General features: G+C 42.5%; 1 protein-coding gene across 2 annotated transcripts in view; it reads right to left on the reverse strand.

The window, feature by feature from the left end:
• LOC133479656 (raftlin-like) overlaps window positions 1-18,743 on the reverse strand; it is an 84,568-nt gene that overhangs the window by 23,542 nt on the left and 42,283 nt on the right. Inside the window, exons 5-7 of one of the 2 annotated variants that reach the window (XM_061776901.1) lie at window positions 13,758-13,866; window positions 9,080-9,452; window positions 2,096-2,314 (exon numbers count right to left, since the gene is read on the reverse strand). In XM_061776901.1, coding sequence (XP_061632885.1) covers window positions 2,096-2,314; window positions 9,080-9,452; window positions 13,758-13,866 — 701 coding nt within the window. Of the gene's footprint in view, window positions 1-2,095; window positions 2,315-9,079; window positions 9,456-13,757; window positions 13,867-18,743 lie in introns of both variants that reach the window. The other variant, XM_061776900.1, reaches the window with a different exon arrangement.

The following is an 18,743-nucleotide window of genomic DNA, read 5'->3' on the forward strand; positions in this document are numbered from 1 at the left end:
CAAACAAAAACATGACCACACACACATGAACACACACAAACAGTACGCGTGTGTATGCAAACAATGGCCCTATTGCACTCTCTCATGCCACGTCACCATGACAACGCATCTGTACAAGGAGCATAGGGACGTGCGCTGATGCTCCGATGCGGTGCACTTGCTCCCATGTGTTTCTGGAACAAACTGGATCAGGTGGTGGAAAATTTGGTAGAAGAAAGGTCTGAACACGGGAACATGACACCAATGTTTGTTTGGTAAAAGTAGAGCAATTAGCGCTTTATTGCGCGGGTGAAGTTCCAGACAACCCCTGCAATAGGTGAAATCTGCAAAGTCGTGACCACATCATTTATAGCTATTTTAAAGCTGTATGAACTGCCCCACACTGTTATTAATCTCCCCCACACTGTTATTAATCTCTACCATACTCTTATAAACACTTTCTATATTCTTAAACACCTTTTAAACTCTTAAACATACAGTAATACATAGTAATACTGAACACTATGTACATTTGATTCCTTGGAATTTATGAATTTGAATACATTTTTCTTTTTCTTTTTTTTTTACAGTTTTAATGTTTTAGGGTAGGAAGTGTTAATTTAACGCCCAAAAATGACAGCATACACTCAGAATCCCGCGATATGGTGAATTATGTGTGATATAAATATGAAAAATCTGCAATGCACTGAATGCACAATAGGTGAACCATGATATATCAAATCCATTTTCCCATTTTAATTGAAAGGCCATTCATTTGTTTCTGCCCCCAAAGAACCACCACAGGAAAAGAACGAAAAATTGCACTATTGTATGTGTTGTTTGTGTGCCTTTAAGGGGCGTGGCCTCGAAAGTGCGATCAGAAGCTGGAGTCTGAGTCACTTCTTGTGAGTGTTGTCATTTTATATTAGTGTCTTTGACTCTTCGTCATGTTCGATAAATGGCTAAAAGTGCACTGGCGACTGTGGCCGTCCTTGTCCACATGCGAGCGACATTGTCTGAAGCTCGCTCATATCTCAGATTTTGGGTTGCAACACCAAGAAAAAAATAAAAATTAATTGACCAAGCGACGGCTTAAACAAAACTTAAGTTGCAGCACTTCTAAACGCCATCGTTCACACACGGACCAAAACAGCAGCGCCTAAGCATGTAAATGGCTTCGAGGGAATGAAAGAGTGGCGTTTTACCACACGTTCCCTTGAAAGTATTAAAGATAATCTTACGTCTTTTTGATTTAGCGACTTTTATCAATCTTGTTGCAAAGCCACGCCCTGAAAATGCAGACTGGCCAATCACCACGCAGAAGTCAGTGAAAGTTTCCAAAAAATTATCCCCCCACACCAGTTTGACTGATTGGGTGGACATGTCTATCTTAACAGGATGCACGGAAAGGTCTCGAGGACGCATGCCCGAAATTGAACAGGAACTCAGCCAATTAGGGCCAATCCAGGGCTCACACTTTGACAAACTGCAAAATTTGACCAAATGAGCCCCAATGCGATGCACGTATCCTAGCTTTTCTTGCTTATGCCATCTAATGTGGTTGAAGAATGACGTCAATGATTGATGATCATTTCAAGGATTCTCAGAAAGTTAGAAACAAATTTGCCCCTTGACACTAGTTTCCCAGCTTGACACGAAATTGGGTGGACATGTCTATCATAACAGGATGCAAGCAAATTCAACAGGAAGTCAGCCATTTTGGTTTGACACAGCCATTTCAGTCAAATTCCAGGGTTTGTAATTTGACAAACTCCCACTACGGAATCCGCCCAATGGGAAGAAGGTATCCTAGGGTAGCAACGCTAAATTGCGACGTTCCGTTCATCTCAACTTAAAACTTTCATTCTTATTCTTACAAGAAACATCCGTGCAATATTGTCAACAAAAAGTAGGCAAGCTACTCTGTTCTCATCTGTTTCCAGACATTACCTTGCCAGATGAATGCATTACAACTTGTTTACTCTCACTGCCTTGCCCCCCCCCCAACAAAAACACACACAAAGACCGCCGAAGAACGCAAACGGGAAATAGTTTGAATGCCAGCAAGAAAAACCCAGACAACATGGTGACCCCCACACAACAACACATTATTTACCTTGAATGTTTCCCAGGTGGAAGTGTCCGTCGACCAACGAGGCTCCATTGTTAAAGTGCTGTGTCATGTGATCCAGCCAGTTGGCCTCCACCTCTCGGATGTCGTCACCGCCGCCGTTGACGCTGCCGTGCACCCGCAGCGGTACCTTGACCGTGTAGTACTTTACCACACCGCCCTCGCGCACACCCGGGTGGTTATACAAAGCCAGAAGTTCAGCCCCTGTGGAGAGGAAAGACGGAAATGTTACGTCTCGGACATATTCAGATAGTGGTGCAAGTTGCTACTGATCCAACAGTCTTTTTAAATATGAAATGTTATCTCTTTCAATACTCTCAGACTTGGTTATTACCTGCACAAAGGAGGTTGTTTGCAAGGCAGTTTCTTTGCAAGCTAGCATAGTATCACTATTTTCTTTTCAGTAGTAAAAAAGGCAATGTTGACTGGGGATGTATGTACCCATATTTATATTTTGATTTCTTTTTGGATGGTCCAGAGGCATACTGAGTTACCACATGGAACCTATTAGGTAAGAAACAGGACATGTAACTAGCCACACGCTACTCGGCAAGCAAACACAGTACAGCTCAGCCTCTTGATAGTAGACGTCACAGCTAGCGAACATTTTATATAGCCTCATAATTCAGTTTCCTAAAAACAAACATTATTGATGTTGCACATTCCTAAAAAATGCTTTCAACTCGTGTTTTGCATTTTTGTTCCCTTACTGTACTGAACAGTAAATTTAAAACCAAGGTGCATAGCCAACCATGAGTTCCAGCACAGAATCCTTAGTCTGTTGGTTCATTAAAACAAAGTAAGGACTTCAAAAGAAAAGATTTTGACTTTTGTTTTGCATTTTTCTTTCCTTACTGTACTGAAGCATGTCCTTAAACCCAAGGTACTGTAAGTACCGATCCAGGCTTTTTTTTTGGCATGCTGTTACAACTCACAGTCACTTGGGTCATTAAAACAAAGTAAGGACTATGAAAAGAAAGGCTATTTGCTTCTGTTTCACATTTTTGCACTTAAACCAAGGTCCGTAATCCAACCGTGATTTTCCATGTACCATTACAACCCAAAGTCAAAGTCTCAGCTCACTCAGACAAAGTAAGAACTTTGAAAAGAAAACATTTGTGCTTGTGTTTGCCGTTTTAGTTCCCTCACCGTACTAAACCGCAACCTTTAAACCAACGTTGATTTCCAACCTTAAGTCGCCCGGTTGATTAAAACGAAGTAAGAACTTTGAAAAGAAAAGTTTTAAGATCATGTTTTGCATTCCCACCCTCCCCCGTTACCTGTCCCCGAACTGTGCCCTTTAACCAAGGGCAACAAAACAAAGTCAGAAATGTTGGCATGCTGCGATTCTTTGCTCTGTCTGTTCTCTGTCATTAGCATACACTGCACTTGCAGGATACAGTATGTGCTGATCTGCAAAAATCTGATCTCCCTTGTCGCTTGTCTTCTGTCCTAGCCAAACGTGCAGCGAATTAAAAGCAACTTGGAATTTCCTGTGATTGTTTTTCCAGGAATGCAGCAAGTTAAGAGGGAGCGTTTACACTGTAAGTTAATTTGCGGCCAGACTGAGTGAATAATGCATTAAAGGCTCTGTCGCCGGCTCGCTGTTTACATCAAGAAGAAGTGTATACATAATGCAGACGCCCTCGGGAGGGAGAAGAGAAAAGAGAGAAAAGAACGCACGTGTCCCCATATCAAAGATGAGCAAAGTGGGAGGTTTTTTCTCCTCTTTTTTTGTTGGTGGAAATATTTTTGCTCTGCACTAAAAAAAAAAAAAAATATATACAAATTGACAAAAGCAGTGAAGCTGAGCGGGTAGCAGATGAAGGAGGCGACTACTTAGTGCACCTGAACCACAGTCAACCAGATGGACGAGCAGAATGGGAGACGACCACAGACTCGCGCCACAACACACACGGCCGCATGGTCACACACGCACACATGCATGCACATGCGCACTTAAGGTTGGAAATCAACGTTGGTTTTCTTTCTTTTCATAGTCCTTACTTTGTTTTAATGACCCCAGTGACTGTGAGTTGTAACGGCATGCCAAACAAAAAGCCTGGATTGGTACTTACAGTACCTTGGGTTTAAGGACATGCTTCAGTACAGTAAGGAAAGAAAAATGCAAAACAAAAGTCAAAATCTTTTCTTTTGCACTCACAAAAACACAACCACAAGACACGCACAAACATGCGCACACAAACACACACACAGGTGTGTGTGACACAGGAACACTCAAACACTTCTGAACACTCACACAAAATCACTAAGCACACACACGCACACACGCTACACAGCACGAAAACACAAACTAACAAATACACACTTAAACGAGCACACACATGAACACAAACCGAATCACACGTACACACAAACACACAACAAAAGCACAAACACATGCATACAGACAAACATGAACACATACTTAAATAAACACACACACATAAAACCACAAAGACACATTCAAACAAAACCACAAACACACACACTAACACGAATACACACTTAAACGAGCACACACATGAACACAAACCCAATCACACATACACAACAAAAGGACAAACATACACGCATACAGACAAACATGAGCACACACGTAAATGAACACACACACATACAAACCACAAAGATACATGAACACTCATACGAACACAAAACCACAAACACACACATGAACGCACGCACGTGAACACATGGACAAACATGCGAACAGGAACTAACACACACACACACTTACAGATGAACACTCACACACTTGGATGTGGCAGCATGGGAGTCAGGGCTCGGTTCCGGTGTCAGCGCATCGACAAAATGGAATCATTGATGAGCACTTCCTGTCAGGGTGGTCTGACTGACAAGGCAGCCGGACGCCAAACTATCCCCCCAAATGGTGACATTTTGTCCAGTCACTACCCAATTCTCACGAGGCCACGAGCACAACATTGGAAACCGAGCCGGCCGAAGTTATCCCCAAATGACACACACACATACACGTACGTCTTCGAGGACTTGTCGTGGGTCGCCAGTTTCATGTAAGCTGTGTTCCCCGCCTGATACTAAGCAGTCATACAAAATGTCATACACTGACTGTAAGGAGATCGTTCCTTGCCAGTTATTGATGATAACCAATACAGGAATAATCAGCATTTGAACAACTCTGCATTGCCGGGCAAAGTACAATGGTGCTTTTGAGATACGAATCACCCAACTAAGCTGCCGTTTGGCCAATTTATTGATTTTGTTGTTCGAGTTGCAAAAAATTTAAATGGAAGTGCTGTATGGTGGTAGTGAGGTCAACTCTCTTCACAACGAGCAGAAGTTTGGCAGATAGTAAACATTTCTTCAAAAAAGAGGCTTCCAGCTGTTTGTTGAACCCCAGTTGAAGTTTAGTGTCAAACTAAACATAAAACAAAGAGAATAGCGAATTATGCATTTAAAACAACCAGAAAGCTTTGCCTTATAAAATTCTATTCACATAATGCTAACAAAAAAAAAAAAAATGCGAACAAACAATGCAAAATGCCACGGAGGGGCTAACGGATAGTATCAATGTGGCAGTGTCATAACGCTTTAAGCAACAGATTTTTGAACACAAATGTTTGAGCAACACATGTAGGCCTATAGTATTTATCCTGTGCCATGGACTACTTAGATGACTACGGCTTACTGAAAAATTGAGACCGTCTCCAGGTACAGCTTTTCTGCACGTCTATTGTACTGCACCCAGTTGGCCAAGGCGCACACACCAGAAGAAGCAGCAAAATATCCACTGAATTGAAGCAAAACGTGGCAAAAACTTACATTTCTTTACATTTGATTTAATCATGTCATTTCTGTAAGTTTTTGGACAGTACAATATTATGGAGTGCTAATTTTCTTATTATAGAACACATTACAAATATTATTTTTTGGGGGGAGGATGGGACATATTAATGGCATTTCCATTCATTCCGCTGGGTAAAGATGATTTGAGATACGAATGTTTTGAGTTACAAGGGTGGGCATGGAACAAATTAAAAGTGCATCTCAAGGCACCACTGTACATATTTAATTAATGCAACGGCTTCTCTCACCTGTTATTCATAATAGCCATCAAGGTGTAGAAATAAACAGAACGACTAGAAATAATCAACTGAGTCAGCGGTGCTATAATAATAATCCATGTTTTCAAACACAAAAACCCACTGTACCTCTAAAAACCACTACTAAAGAAAGCACTGTTGTGGGAGACACAAAGCAAATGTAACAGATTGTGATCTTTAGCATTAGTGTGTGGATGATACTAAAAATGAGGCCCAACAAAAGAAAAAAGAATATGATATCAGATGACGCCCAACCTCTGAGAGTGCAAACTCCAGATGAGCAGATAGTTTACTGTTAAGATAGCACATATTTCTTTATCCAAAACAGCCTCACCAGCAAATCACATCAGTCTCTTAGCGGGGGGGGCCTCACGGTTCAGCGATAATAAAGACAAAGAAATTGTCTTTGCTGAGGATGTGTGACCTTCCTCGGATGACACAATGTGTTTGGTGGCTTTCAGAGCCGGAAAACTTGCCTGATCTGTGTTTGCGTTCTGGAGCAGAGCACTGAAATGGTCATTATGGTCTGTTATGCATCACCAAATGATTCATTTACTGCCAGCCATTTTCAAAGCAGTTCCCCATATTGCCAGACCTTTTAGAGCATTTTGACTCAACTTTCTCGACCCACAGAATTATTGACAATATAAGCACCAAAACTATCAAACGTAAATGTACGCTCTTCTTTCACTCCCCAAAAAGTTTATTTCTACCTATTTTTTAATAATCAGTATACATAACATGGGTTTGGTTTCACCAAAAACAGCGGTTTCTAACCAGAAGGGAGAAAATTTGCTTTTTGTGAAAACAAACAGAACAGTCACAAAAACAAGACTGAGAAAGGTCTCTCCCCCCAGCACCCTTCTAAATCGTGCACATATATTCTGTTTTACTTCTGCTAATCTTCATTTCTCTCCTCTCCATTGCTTGCCTCCACCTTTCCAAATGTTTCTGCTCCATACTCTCATCCGCTGTTGTAGGTCACCTTACGTTCCTGCCTCTTCTGGAAGAAAGTGTTCGCTACAGCCTTTTTCATCGAAGTCTACCACCATCTGTCCCTCTAATTTCCTGTCCTAGATACCAAACCTACCCATCACTTCTTCATCACGCCAGGTTCCTTCACCAACATGTCCATTAAAATCTACACCAATCACTACTCTCTCTGCCTGGGATGCCTGAAGTACTTCTTCTGGCTCCTTCCAAAATTTCTCTTCTAGTTGACATCGTACCTGTGGGGCACATCTAGGACATTCTTAACTAACTCTGCCCTGAAGACAACCCTCACTCCATTTATCTTCTCATCTACAGCATAGTAAAAAAATGATTTGAACGCTGAAGCTTCTAGCCAGTCTGCCTTTTCACCTGCTCTTCTGGACACACAGTATGCGATGGGTACTTTTGCCACCTATGTCTGATAACTGCCACCTTGCACAATAGAAATAAACACAAAAACTAGAAAGAATCTACAGTCATACAAGTCCATGGCATACACGGACAGGCATGAGGCTAAGGACAGTGATTTAAGGTATTCATGTTACATTTGTCGAATCTAAGCGAGAGAGCTCTTCTGGGACAGATCAATCCCAGCCTTCAAAAGCTTTCCCAGTTACATCTCTCCTTGTCTCTCTTGGTGCGCCAACGCTGGCCGTCATGTTCGGGATTAGCGCTGACAAGCCAGCAGAACCTCGGGGCGTTAAAGCAAGGGAACATGGGAGCTTGGCACGGGGCCTCCCCTTCACATGCCGTCTGGCCTACGGTGAGCCAAGATGAACCAAGAAAGATGGAAGCTGGAGGAGGTGCGGGACTCTGGAAGGATCTCGTGGAGAGGCCCAGATGGAGACACTGTCATGCCATGTAACATACAAGTCACATATATTTATTATGCGAAAGCTGTATTACTATAGGCACAGTATACATGATCTGTTCTATCAAGAATGGATCTTGAAGTGAAGAAGTGGGTGTCTCCATCTGTTCATGCTTGTACACGGCATTTCTCGATAGACGGGAGGAGGAATTCATGTGAAGCCTGCGAGGAACCCGACGAAACAGTTGCAGATGATTTCACAGACGTGGTCGTGCTAATTAGGATTCTTCTTAAGATTTTTTTTTGTTTTTTTTTTTTAAAGCGGAATGATTATTTTTGCAAAAGAGGATTACATCCCAGGGCAGAGTGTTGTTGTGTAATGTTGAGGCAATAGCGGGAAACCAAACTGATGTACTCGTGTTTACTTTAACAGCCATAAGACAAGTTTAGGGTCCGTAACCTGTGCTGTGCTTGGGCCCGCCAGAGACGTAAGAGCCGGTATGTTCGGCTGGTGTGAGTGCTCTGATGTGTACTGAAGTTCGGTACACTTCTCCTCCTACCACGCATTTTGGAGAGGTGGACTATGGCACGATTAAAGATCTAGAAGTTCCATACAATGACTGTAATGTGATCATTCCTTGTCAGTAATTCCTGATAACCGCCACCAAGCACACCGTCAAAAAAATGCATAAAAGTGTCTCATGATTAATATGATTGCTCCTTTTGTCAGTTATTCATGGTGACCACTACTAGAAATAAACAAAGTAACGAGTAATAGCCAAAGTTCCGACACATGATTCAAGTGGTTTTGTCCTTTTCACGGTTGGACATTTTGACCTTTCATTATCTTAATTGTGGCTTGTTAGCGCTTTATGTGACATCCTTATTGTGATTGTTTAGATTTGTCGGGCGGGATAAAAAACGTCTGGTGTGTTTTTGGTGTGTCTACGAGCTGCGCACAGGCAGGAATGATGACCTTTACCGACTCTCCACGGGCCAATTAGTTTAGCGGTTGGGGAAGGGGGGGGATCACTTGCGGACGCACGGAACAACAAGACGCTAATCATGGAAACCACTCACCATAGGATCTCTGCAGGTATCTGGTCCTCTGCTTTGAATCCGTTGCGCTGTCCTTGTTGTTGTTATGGCACGGCGACTCCTCCTCCGTCAGCTCCTCTGATATTGGGGATGAGGTGACCGAGACTTCCCTTCGGGCCTCTGATTGATTCCCGGAGTTTTTGCACGTGTTTGTCTCCTTTCCTGGACCTCCGTGGCAGGAAGGGCTGGAGGGGACGGAGGGGCTGCAGCTGCCCAGAGAGCCGAGCACGGAGCTGGGGCTAGAGTGCAGGGACAGCGTGGGGGTGTCTGGTTCTGGGATCATGGTGCAGGGTGCTCCGTAGGGTTCCTGCACAAAGCCCACGAATGTAACGCCCTGGTCGGCCGCGTCCTGGATCTGCTGTTGGGAAGAAAGACACCAGTTCGGTCACAAAGTCATATTAGCTCTACGCTATGAAAAGACAGGAAGTCTGCTATTTTGGTCTGAAGCGGCCATTTTAGGAGTACGGTAATTTTCATGGATCCTTAACCAAATCACTCCACAGAAAAAACTAATAGGGGTACTTAAAATTCAGCCCCCGAAGCCGGTTTTTACTGTAGCAACACAAAATTTGGTGGGCATGTCTATTATGAGTAGGTGTAAAGAAGCCAATACCCGAAAACGAACAGGAAGTCTGCTTTTTTTAGTTTGAAGCCGTCATTTCGGGGTCATATCCATGGATCCTTCCAAGACAAACTGTCACGTCCTTAGTACCCCATGGTAACTTTTTTTTAAATTCTGTCCCCAAAGCCAGTTTTCTTTAGCAGCATAACATTTGGTAGACATGTCTAGCATGAGTAGACCCGCAAAAAAGTCTCAACTTTCCAACCCAGAAAAGACACAGGAAGTCTGCCATTTTGGCTTGAAGCACCCATTTTAGAGTCATTTCCAGAGATTCTTCAAGACAGCTTGGGAGAGCAACATGAACAGTTTTCGAAATTCAGCCCCCAAAGCTAGTTTCATTTATCAGCATGTAATTTGGTAGGCCCATCTATTATGAGTGGACACAAAAAAGTCTCCTGAAGTCATGCCTAAAAACACACAGGAACTCTGCCACTGTGGTTTGAAGCTACGATTTTGGAGTGAATTTGGACATTTCCAGGGGTCCTTTAAAAACAAACTCACCCTAGAGATTTTGTCTGGTTGCTATCAAATTTGAAACACGTAGACCAATAAACAATACTAAATTGCACATAACGAGACTTATCAATTGTGTATGTTCGGAACGTGGCAGCAAAGTTCGACGAATCGCCATAAAACCCCAAACTAATAAGTCAGAGCTTGACCAAAGGTCTGAGGCGTGATGGAGAAGACTCACAGGCGCCAACTACTGGCAGGAACAGGAATGCAATATCACAGATTTCCTTCAAACTTCTGTTTTTGTTCCTCCCCTCATTTATTTGATGAAATACCCTCCAACACACACACACACTCACACGCGTTGCTGTCGACTGGCATTTTCTGTCGATATTGTGATTGTGCCATAGAGACAGATTGAGCCGTTTGCTGTCGAAGAATGTTAATGGGCGTCATTCTCAGCATCGAAACAACACACAGACACACACCCATAATATATACATAATCACTCCAATGCTCGCCACCCAGCAAAAAGACAACTGCGGCCCGCCCCACAATCTCCATCTCCCTGATGGAAGAGAATAAAAATAAGGTTATTCACTATGAAATTAAATTGGAAAACAGTCAAACGGCTTCCCGGCCTTATTGCTTCATGCGAGGCGACGGCTGCCACGCCATGCTGCTCCTTGCCATGCGTCCAAATGGAATCACACAGATAAAATGTTGTTTTTTCATTTAAGGCTAATGCATGCAGCAGGGGTGATGGACGGGGAGATGGCGCGCTTGGGCAAAGGGGGGTTGAGATGAATGGATGGCACCGGCGCATTCGAATGAATTCATTTTCAATAACACTATCGTCATTAATATAATTTTATCACAGGCTTTGTTTGGCCAAGTAGAACACACACATTATAATAATGTTATACAAAGCACACCCACAGTGTTAGGTCGGCAATCTAATGAGATCTGCTATCAAAACATCTGCCTGTCGAAAAATAATAATGCTCACTATTGAATGGCACTGTCAGTGAGGTGTTTATTAGAAAATATGTTTATTGCGTCTCACGTAGTGGTCGTCATCACATTATGACCATAAGATTGTGGCCGGTAAGTGCATATATTTACCTTCCTTCCCAAGGTAATCTCGCAATATATCATTGACTACTGTAAGAATGTGAGTGTTGAAATAATGATATCCCACAATCATCTTGCAGCAGATTACAGTATTTGTGTTTACGGTTGTGCATGTGTCTAAATAGTATTCTATCATAAATGGAGCGAGTCACATTGTAATTCAAGTGAATTGTATTGGAACTGGAGTGAACTGTATATTAGTGGAATTGGAGTGAATCTCACCGTAATTGCCGTGAATTGTATTGTAATTTGAGTAAATCGTACTGCATCGTAAATGGATTTAATCATATTGCATTGGAGTGAAATGTATCACTTCATAATTGTAGAGAATTGTATCCTACTGTAATTGGAGTGAATCGTATTGTATTGTAATTTAAGTCAATCATACTGTATAGTGATTGGGATGAATTTTAATGTCAGGGAATCGTAATGTGTCGTAATTGGAATAAATCATAATTTGAGTAAATTGTAATTGGACTGAAACGTGAATGAAGCACATTGTATCATAATTGAAGAGAAATGTACTGGATTGTAATTTGAGTGAATTGCAATTTTTATTTATTTATTTTTTGAATATAATTACAGCGCATTTGAAGGGTCATCCTGAAATTTCACCCGAAAGCCCGAGCCCAATCCTAACTTTTCGTGAATTGTGATTGATCTGTGCCTCGTGATCCAAAAAGTCAAAAAGTCCTGCTGTCTGTGCAATGAGCGGAGACCCCCTGGGATCAGGAACGATTGCTGTGGGTGTCACGGTGATATATTCATGACACAGTTGAGATACTTCTGTCTGGATCCGCCACGAACAAATGCACCCGTCAGACACGTCCTTGGGCGCAACCGTTTCCCGCGGCGTAAACACCGAGAAGGTAGCGAGAAGGTGAGCGAGATTCCTTTCGGGTCAAAGCATTTTGCGCTGCTCTCTTTCCCCTTCGTTAGCCAAGATGATTGCGAGGCAGAAACTCCGCTGAACAATATTTCGGGAGCATCCCTCCCGGCAGGTAACAACAATTTTGAATCCTTCCTTTTTTCTCCCGGTGACGGTATTAAGGAGCAGGCATTTGAAGGTCATGACGGAAGCCGCCGGATAATGACAGATTGAGAGAAAGTCAAAATAATGATAGAGGAAGAAAAAGTCGTCCGTGTTCATCTCACTTGGAATAGAATTCCAGCATTCCCGCTCAGCTCGGCAGATGAAAACGATAAGCAGCGGTAATGAGGTCCAACAGGACGGCAGAAGCATGACTAATGGAAGGGCAAAGAGGGTTCGAGGGGAGACTTCGGGAGGGGCCGACATCACGGCGGTAGTTACATGTACAGGATCGCTAGCGGAGAAGAAGATGATGAAGTGTGTATGTTATGTCTGGCAGTGCCCACAGGAAGAAAAGACATATCACATTGCATCGTAATTACAATATATAGCACCGTAATTGGAAAGAATCGTAGAGTCAATCTTATACTAAAGAGTCAATCTTATACTATCTTAACTGGAGTGAATCGTATTGTAATTGGAGCGATTCGTATAACATCCAAATAAGGGTGACATCGTAGCTAGAGTGAATGGTAACGTAAATTGAGTATCATATCGCATCATAATTGGTGTGAATCATACCATCCAATGAGTGAATACATCTTAATGAATTGTAGCTGGAGTGAATCGTATTATAAATGGGCTCAATCATATTCTATGGACTCGTAATTTGAGTTTATTGCATTGTATCAAAACTGGAGTAAACCGTATTGTAAACAGCTGGAGTACATTTAAAACTCTCTTTTATCATAGCTGGAGTGATTAATATCGTAAATTGAGACAATTGTACCTTAATTTTACTGCCATTGACAGCTTTAGAAGTCAAATATCCACGTTATCTTGGAAGGTTGGGCGTGAATGAGTAAGAGTAAATCTTATTGCCTTTTAAGTTGTTACTGGAGTGAATCATATCATATTGAATCATATTTGGCGGGAATGGTTTTGTATTGGAATTGGAGTGAATTGTACAGTAATTTGAGTAAATTGTAGTCTAAATGGAGTAAATCATATTGTAATTGTTCTGAATCATATTCTACAGAGTATCCCATCGCTACTTGATTGAATTGTATTGCATTGGAATTGCAGTGAATTGTATTGTAGAGTAAAAGGAGTGAACTGAATTGGAGTGAATCGGATTTCGTTTTATTGTAGTTGGACTGAATCATATGTATCGCATCTTCATTGAAGTAAATTGTATCATAAATGCAGTGAATCCGAGTGAACGATTGTATTGCAAATGGAATGAATCGTATTGTAATTGGAGTGAATCATATCATAAAAGCGGGAAATCGTATTGTATCGTAACTGGCGACAATCACATTGCTTCGTAATCGTAATAAATTATATTGTAATAGGAGCTTATTGCGTCGCATCATAATTGGAGTGAATGGTATTGTATGTTATCTTATTTGAAATGTAACCTTCTTGACGTATCCCTGGATGAGCTCTGGGGTTGCCACCTGCTCTGCGGGCAGACACTGCTCCAGCTGCAGCCTGCATGGCGGGCACACCGCCTGCCTCCTGTCCACCCTGCGGGAAGAGCACAGCATTAGCTTCGCTCTGACTTTGATGTAAAGTTAAAATGGAGATTTCACTTCGAAAAAAAAGAAGTGAATAACGTGTTGTTCTCTGCGGCCGTGTAACACGCTGAGCGTGTAAACACTTGCTGGCGGGACTGTTGGGCTGCGGGAGGCGAAGGCGACAATCAAACAAACTTAAAGACACACGCAGATGAAAAGGAGGCAAAGGCAGGAAATTCCATGTAAATCTCCCACCACAACACACACATAGGCACACACGCACAGAACCTCCCCTCACACACATGGGTATTCAGGCTGGCTGCTTTCTATTTATAAGAAGACGTTTCCCCTCCGGTCTTCTCCCACGTTGGCCCCCAGGAGGACAACGCCGCCACTTCCATCTCCCTGCTGCTCATCCTGTTGACAAGAAGCCCTGCACGGCCTTTTCCTCACCACATGCATGGGTGTGTTTGTGTGTGTGTGTGTGTGTGTGTGTGTGTGGTGCGCGCATGACTAGAACGTAGTCACCCGACATGCAGCAGGGTGCATTAAAGCGTCTGGTGTTCGACCTCGCCTGGGGATAAGCTGACACTTGCCGACTTTTAACACCTCATGTACACACGCACACACACACACACATACAAACGGAAGCACCACTGGATGCCACTCACTAAAGTCACTTTCATAACAGTGGAAACCCTCTTCGGAATTGGAAGGATTTGTGTCACATCAGAATTGGAGTGAATCATATCGTAATTGGAGTGAATCATATCGTAATCATAATTCAGACATGCAAACACCAAAGGCGTGAAAAAGGTGACCAAAAACAATTTTTTTTTTTTTTTTTAAACTGTAAGGGCTCTGGGGGGGATGCCCCGGGCCCCCGCAGAGATTTTTTTTTATTCAATGTGAAAATACAAAAGACCAGTGCAACAAATACAACACCGGCTGATCTGATGTGCAAAAATGTTGCTTAAACGTAAGAGTAGCAATAGAGGATGTCTGCTCCAGACCTGGCTAGAGTAGCCAAACATTGGCAAATAAGAGTACTGTTGCTTGACAATAATGTGACTCAAGTAAAAGTAAAAAGTAGTCCTCCAAAAAATTACTTGAGTAAGAGTAAAAGGTACACAGTGAAATAATTACTCAAGTACTGAGTAAATAGTGAGTAACCAAATTTTTTTTAACCACGGCATGAACAGCAATAAAATTAAAAAAAATAAAATGTGAACGTGCAAATTCTGATATTGCTGTGTTTGTGTATGTATGCACAGCCAAAACTACAACAAATCTAGTTATAAGTGGGTGGAAATCCCATCATAATCGGAAGGAATCATAGCATAGAATAAATCGTATTGTTATTAGAGTGAATCGCATCGGAATTGGAACGAATCAGATAATAATTGGAGTGAATGTACTATAAATGGATTGAACCATGTCCTAAATAGATTGAACAGTTTTGTACTGTTTCGGAACTGGACTGAATCATATCGTGCATAGAGTGAGTGTATCGTGAATAGATTGAACCATATTCAAACTGGATTGGATCGTTATGTATTATAGTGGAATTGGAGTTATATTGTAAATGGATTGAATCATTTTGTATTGTATTTGAATTGGACTGAATCACATCATAACTGGAGTGAATCATATTGGAAATGGCATGTGACAGTATACAATACTTACATATTAATGATAATTGGCCTGTATTTTTTTCATCCATTGTGGATTTTAACTAAATAATGTTTTTATGCTTTTTATGAAGACACCTGTTAGCTGTTTTAAATTGTGTGTGTGGGGGGGGGGGGGGGAATGCATAATATGAAAAAACCTTGGTTGGCCTGGTCTGAGAAAGCATTGTGGCTCGGTCGTCATGGTGACTGTTATAACAGTAAGGGCGAATGTGTCACTAGAATCCAACAATGTAGAGTCGCATTCATTTGCTGTGACGATTTGTCAAGAGGATTTGTAAAGATTTTTCATGTATTTGTGGTCCAATTTGTAAACACAATGAAAATAAATGCAGGAATTAAATCATGTTGTTTCGCCGCTCACATTGTCATAATGTCAAAAATGGCATCAAAGACTAATACAAGCATACATTTCTGTATATAACTTTCCATTTAATCTATTTTTACATAAACCCTTGTACTCCGTTTGCAAGTGTCCAGGGAGTGATACGAGCTGTAGTTTGTACACACACAGACACACATTATGGAGCTTTTTCCAAGCTGTTCTCGTGTTACTGTACAAAGAAGAAGAAATTAAATTTAAATCTAATTCATTAAATGAACACGGAAATGGCCAGTGTGTGTGTGTGTGTGTGTGGGGGGGGGGGGGGGGGGGGGGGGGGGCAACCACTTCGTCATTCGTGCGCTGGGAGTCTCGTGAAAACGGTTCCTCGGAGACAATCCAGGCCTCGAGAGCTCTAATGCGGCGTAATTAGATTTCGACGGGAAAAGGTTGAGACCACATCCAACAATGCATCCAGCATCGAGGATCAAGTAGGCAACTACAGGGGGGGGGGGTGGAGGTGGAGGGGAGGGGGGGGGGGGGGGCTGGGGCGGTACAGTGGTGCCTTCACATACAAGTTTGATTTGTTCCATGACCATGGTTGTAACTCAAAACATTCGTATCTCAAATCATCTTTCCCATTGAAATGAATGGAAATGCCATTAATCTGTTCCAGCCTCCCAAAAACCCCAATTTTTTGTTTGTTTTTAAATAAGAAAAATAGCACTCTAAAATACTGTACTTGATAAAAACATGCAGTAATGACAATTAAATAGACTGTTAAGACAAACGGTTTCTGAGACATTTGTTTTACTTAAATTCAATGGACATTGTATTGGTTCCACCTGGGGACAGTATAATACAGACGTATGGATATAGAGAGCCAGTCTCAGCTACACAGTAAGCTGAAATAATATTAGTCGTAGAAGATAAAGAATATATGCATGTGAGTATTGTTATATCACCTCTCTACATGTGTTGCTCCACCGTTTGTGTTAAAAGTTGAGTTCAGGAGAAAAGAAGTGCTTTGTCGCCATCTTGTGGCAACTATAGGCAATTATACACCTTTTTGGGTCGGCTTCACTGACTCATGGTTTTTAAACGTATGTTTTTGGTTCATTGAAGAATAACTTGTCCATGGGGTGGAATAAGGGAGTCACAGCGTGGGAGTCAGTGGTGCACAAAACGCAGCAATAATAGTGAATTTACAACAATTTCGTCTTCCGAAGTATCCATCTTTTCTCCCCATTGGCTGTCCTTCAAAACAGAATAAAAATGTTGTAGAATTATCACGTACAAGGGGACGCCTGCGTCACATCGTCAAAGGTGACAGTTTCTGTTGTTTTGATATTCAATTCCAGTAAAGGGTGTGACAGAATTGACGGATTATAGCTTTAAGGGTTCAGCGAGAATGAGAAAGAGAGACAGGATGGAGAGTGGAAATGAAGGAACGAGGAGAAGGGCGTGAGGGAGTCATGGCACGCTGGTGGGGGAGCAACGAAGTGCGCAGGACAAAATAACGGAGTGGGGGAAGTAATTGGTCCAAAATGGACGGGGCGCCTTATAATGCGGCGCGCCTTATGTGTGCGCCGAGTTCCAAAATCTGTAAATGTTGTTGTGTGACTTCGATGAGCGCTCCGCTTGACTGACTGGGAGCATTTCCCGCCGACACGCTGCTTATATAGAGGAAGGCGGACTTGACTGAGGACAGCATGCAGACGTAAAGGGGGAGGGGTGCGCGTGACAGAGGACGCTAAAGACACGCCCCCAGTAGGTATATAGTTCCAGTATGTGCTTCGGTTTGGCTAAGGACCCCCGAAAATGGCACCTACGAAGAGACATGCTTACGAAGCACAGTTGAAACTGCAAGCTATCAGTTACGCGGAGGAACATGGGAATCGAGCAGCCGCGAGAGAATTCAAGATCAACGAATCCATGGTTCGCAAGTGGAGGAAGCAGGAAAACGAGCTTCGCCAAGTCAAGAAGACGAAGCTGAGTTTCCGCGGAAACAAACTGCCATCCCCTAATTTTGTTCATACTAGGCATTACGGTAATAAATCGCCAACTCGTGGCGAAACGTGTCTGCTTGCTAACGTGTCTGCTCGCACTGTTGTTTGAGCTTTTGTAAAAGCCGGCATCATTTCTGAGGAGCCGCACGGCAACGAGACTGACTCAGAAAATGACGAGAGGGAACCTGGCGTGTTTGATTGAGAACTTGCCCAGCTGTTCATTTCGGAAACAGAAGATGAGGACTTTGATGGATTTGTGGATGAGGATTGATAAAAAAAATAACGAGAGTACATTGTTAAAAACCTTGTTTTAGCGCGCATGCATGCATGCTACCGTATGTTTTAAGCTAGCGTATGTTTTACCATGCATGCGGCCAATAATACGGTGCGCCTTATGTATGTGTTAAATACAGAAATAGACCCGTAACTGAGACTTCGCCTTTGAATACGGTGCGCCTTATGGTCGAGAAAATACGGTAAGTTAGAAGGGGCGACAAAGAAGGACGGAAATAGAAAACAGAAGTGTTTGTGTTTGCGTCCTGGGGGCATTCATGCTAAAAATGGCAGCGCGTCACCTGCAGTGTGAACTCTTGTCTTCATCTATCATGAGCGCCGCCTGCTTAGTCCTCTGACAAATGTCCACCACAGACAGGAGCTTCCTGCTGCGTGAACACACCTGATGACTCCCCTCCCACCTCCCGTGGCCCGCAGGAGGTGTGAACAACATTTGCGTTGCATTAAGGTGACTGATGACGCCGTTTGGTGTTCACAGATGACTTGAAATAATATAAAAACTAGACTACAAAAAGAAATCCAGGCGAAGAAGTCGACTCCCTCCGGCGCCTTTCTTTTTTCCCCCCGCTCG

The sequence above is a fragment of the Phyllopteryx taeniolatus genome, chromosome 6, assembly GCF_024500385.1.
Source record: "Phyllopteryx taeniolatus isolate TA_2022b chromosome 6, UOR_Ptae_1.2, whole genome shotgun sequence".
NCBI classification, from domain to species: domain Eukaryota; kingdom Metazoa; phylum Chordata; class Actinopteri; order Syngnathiformes; family Syngnathidae; genus Phyllopteryx; species Phyllopteryx taeniolatus.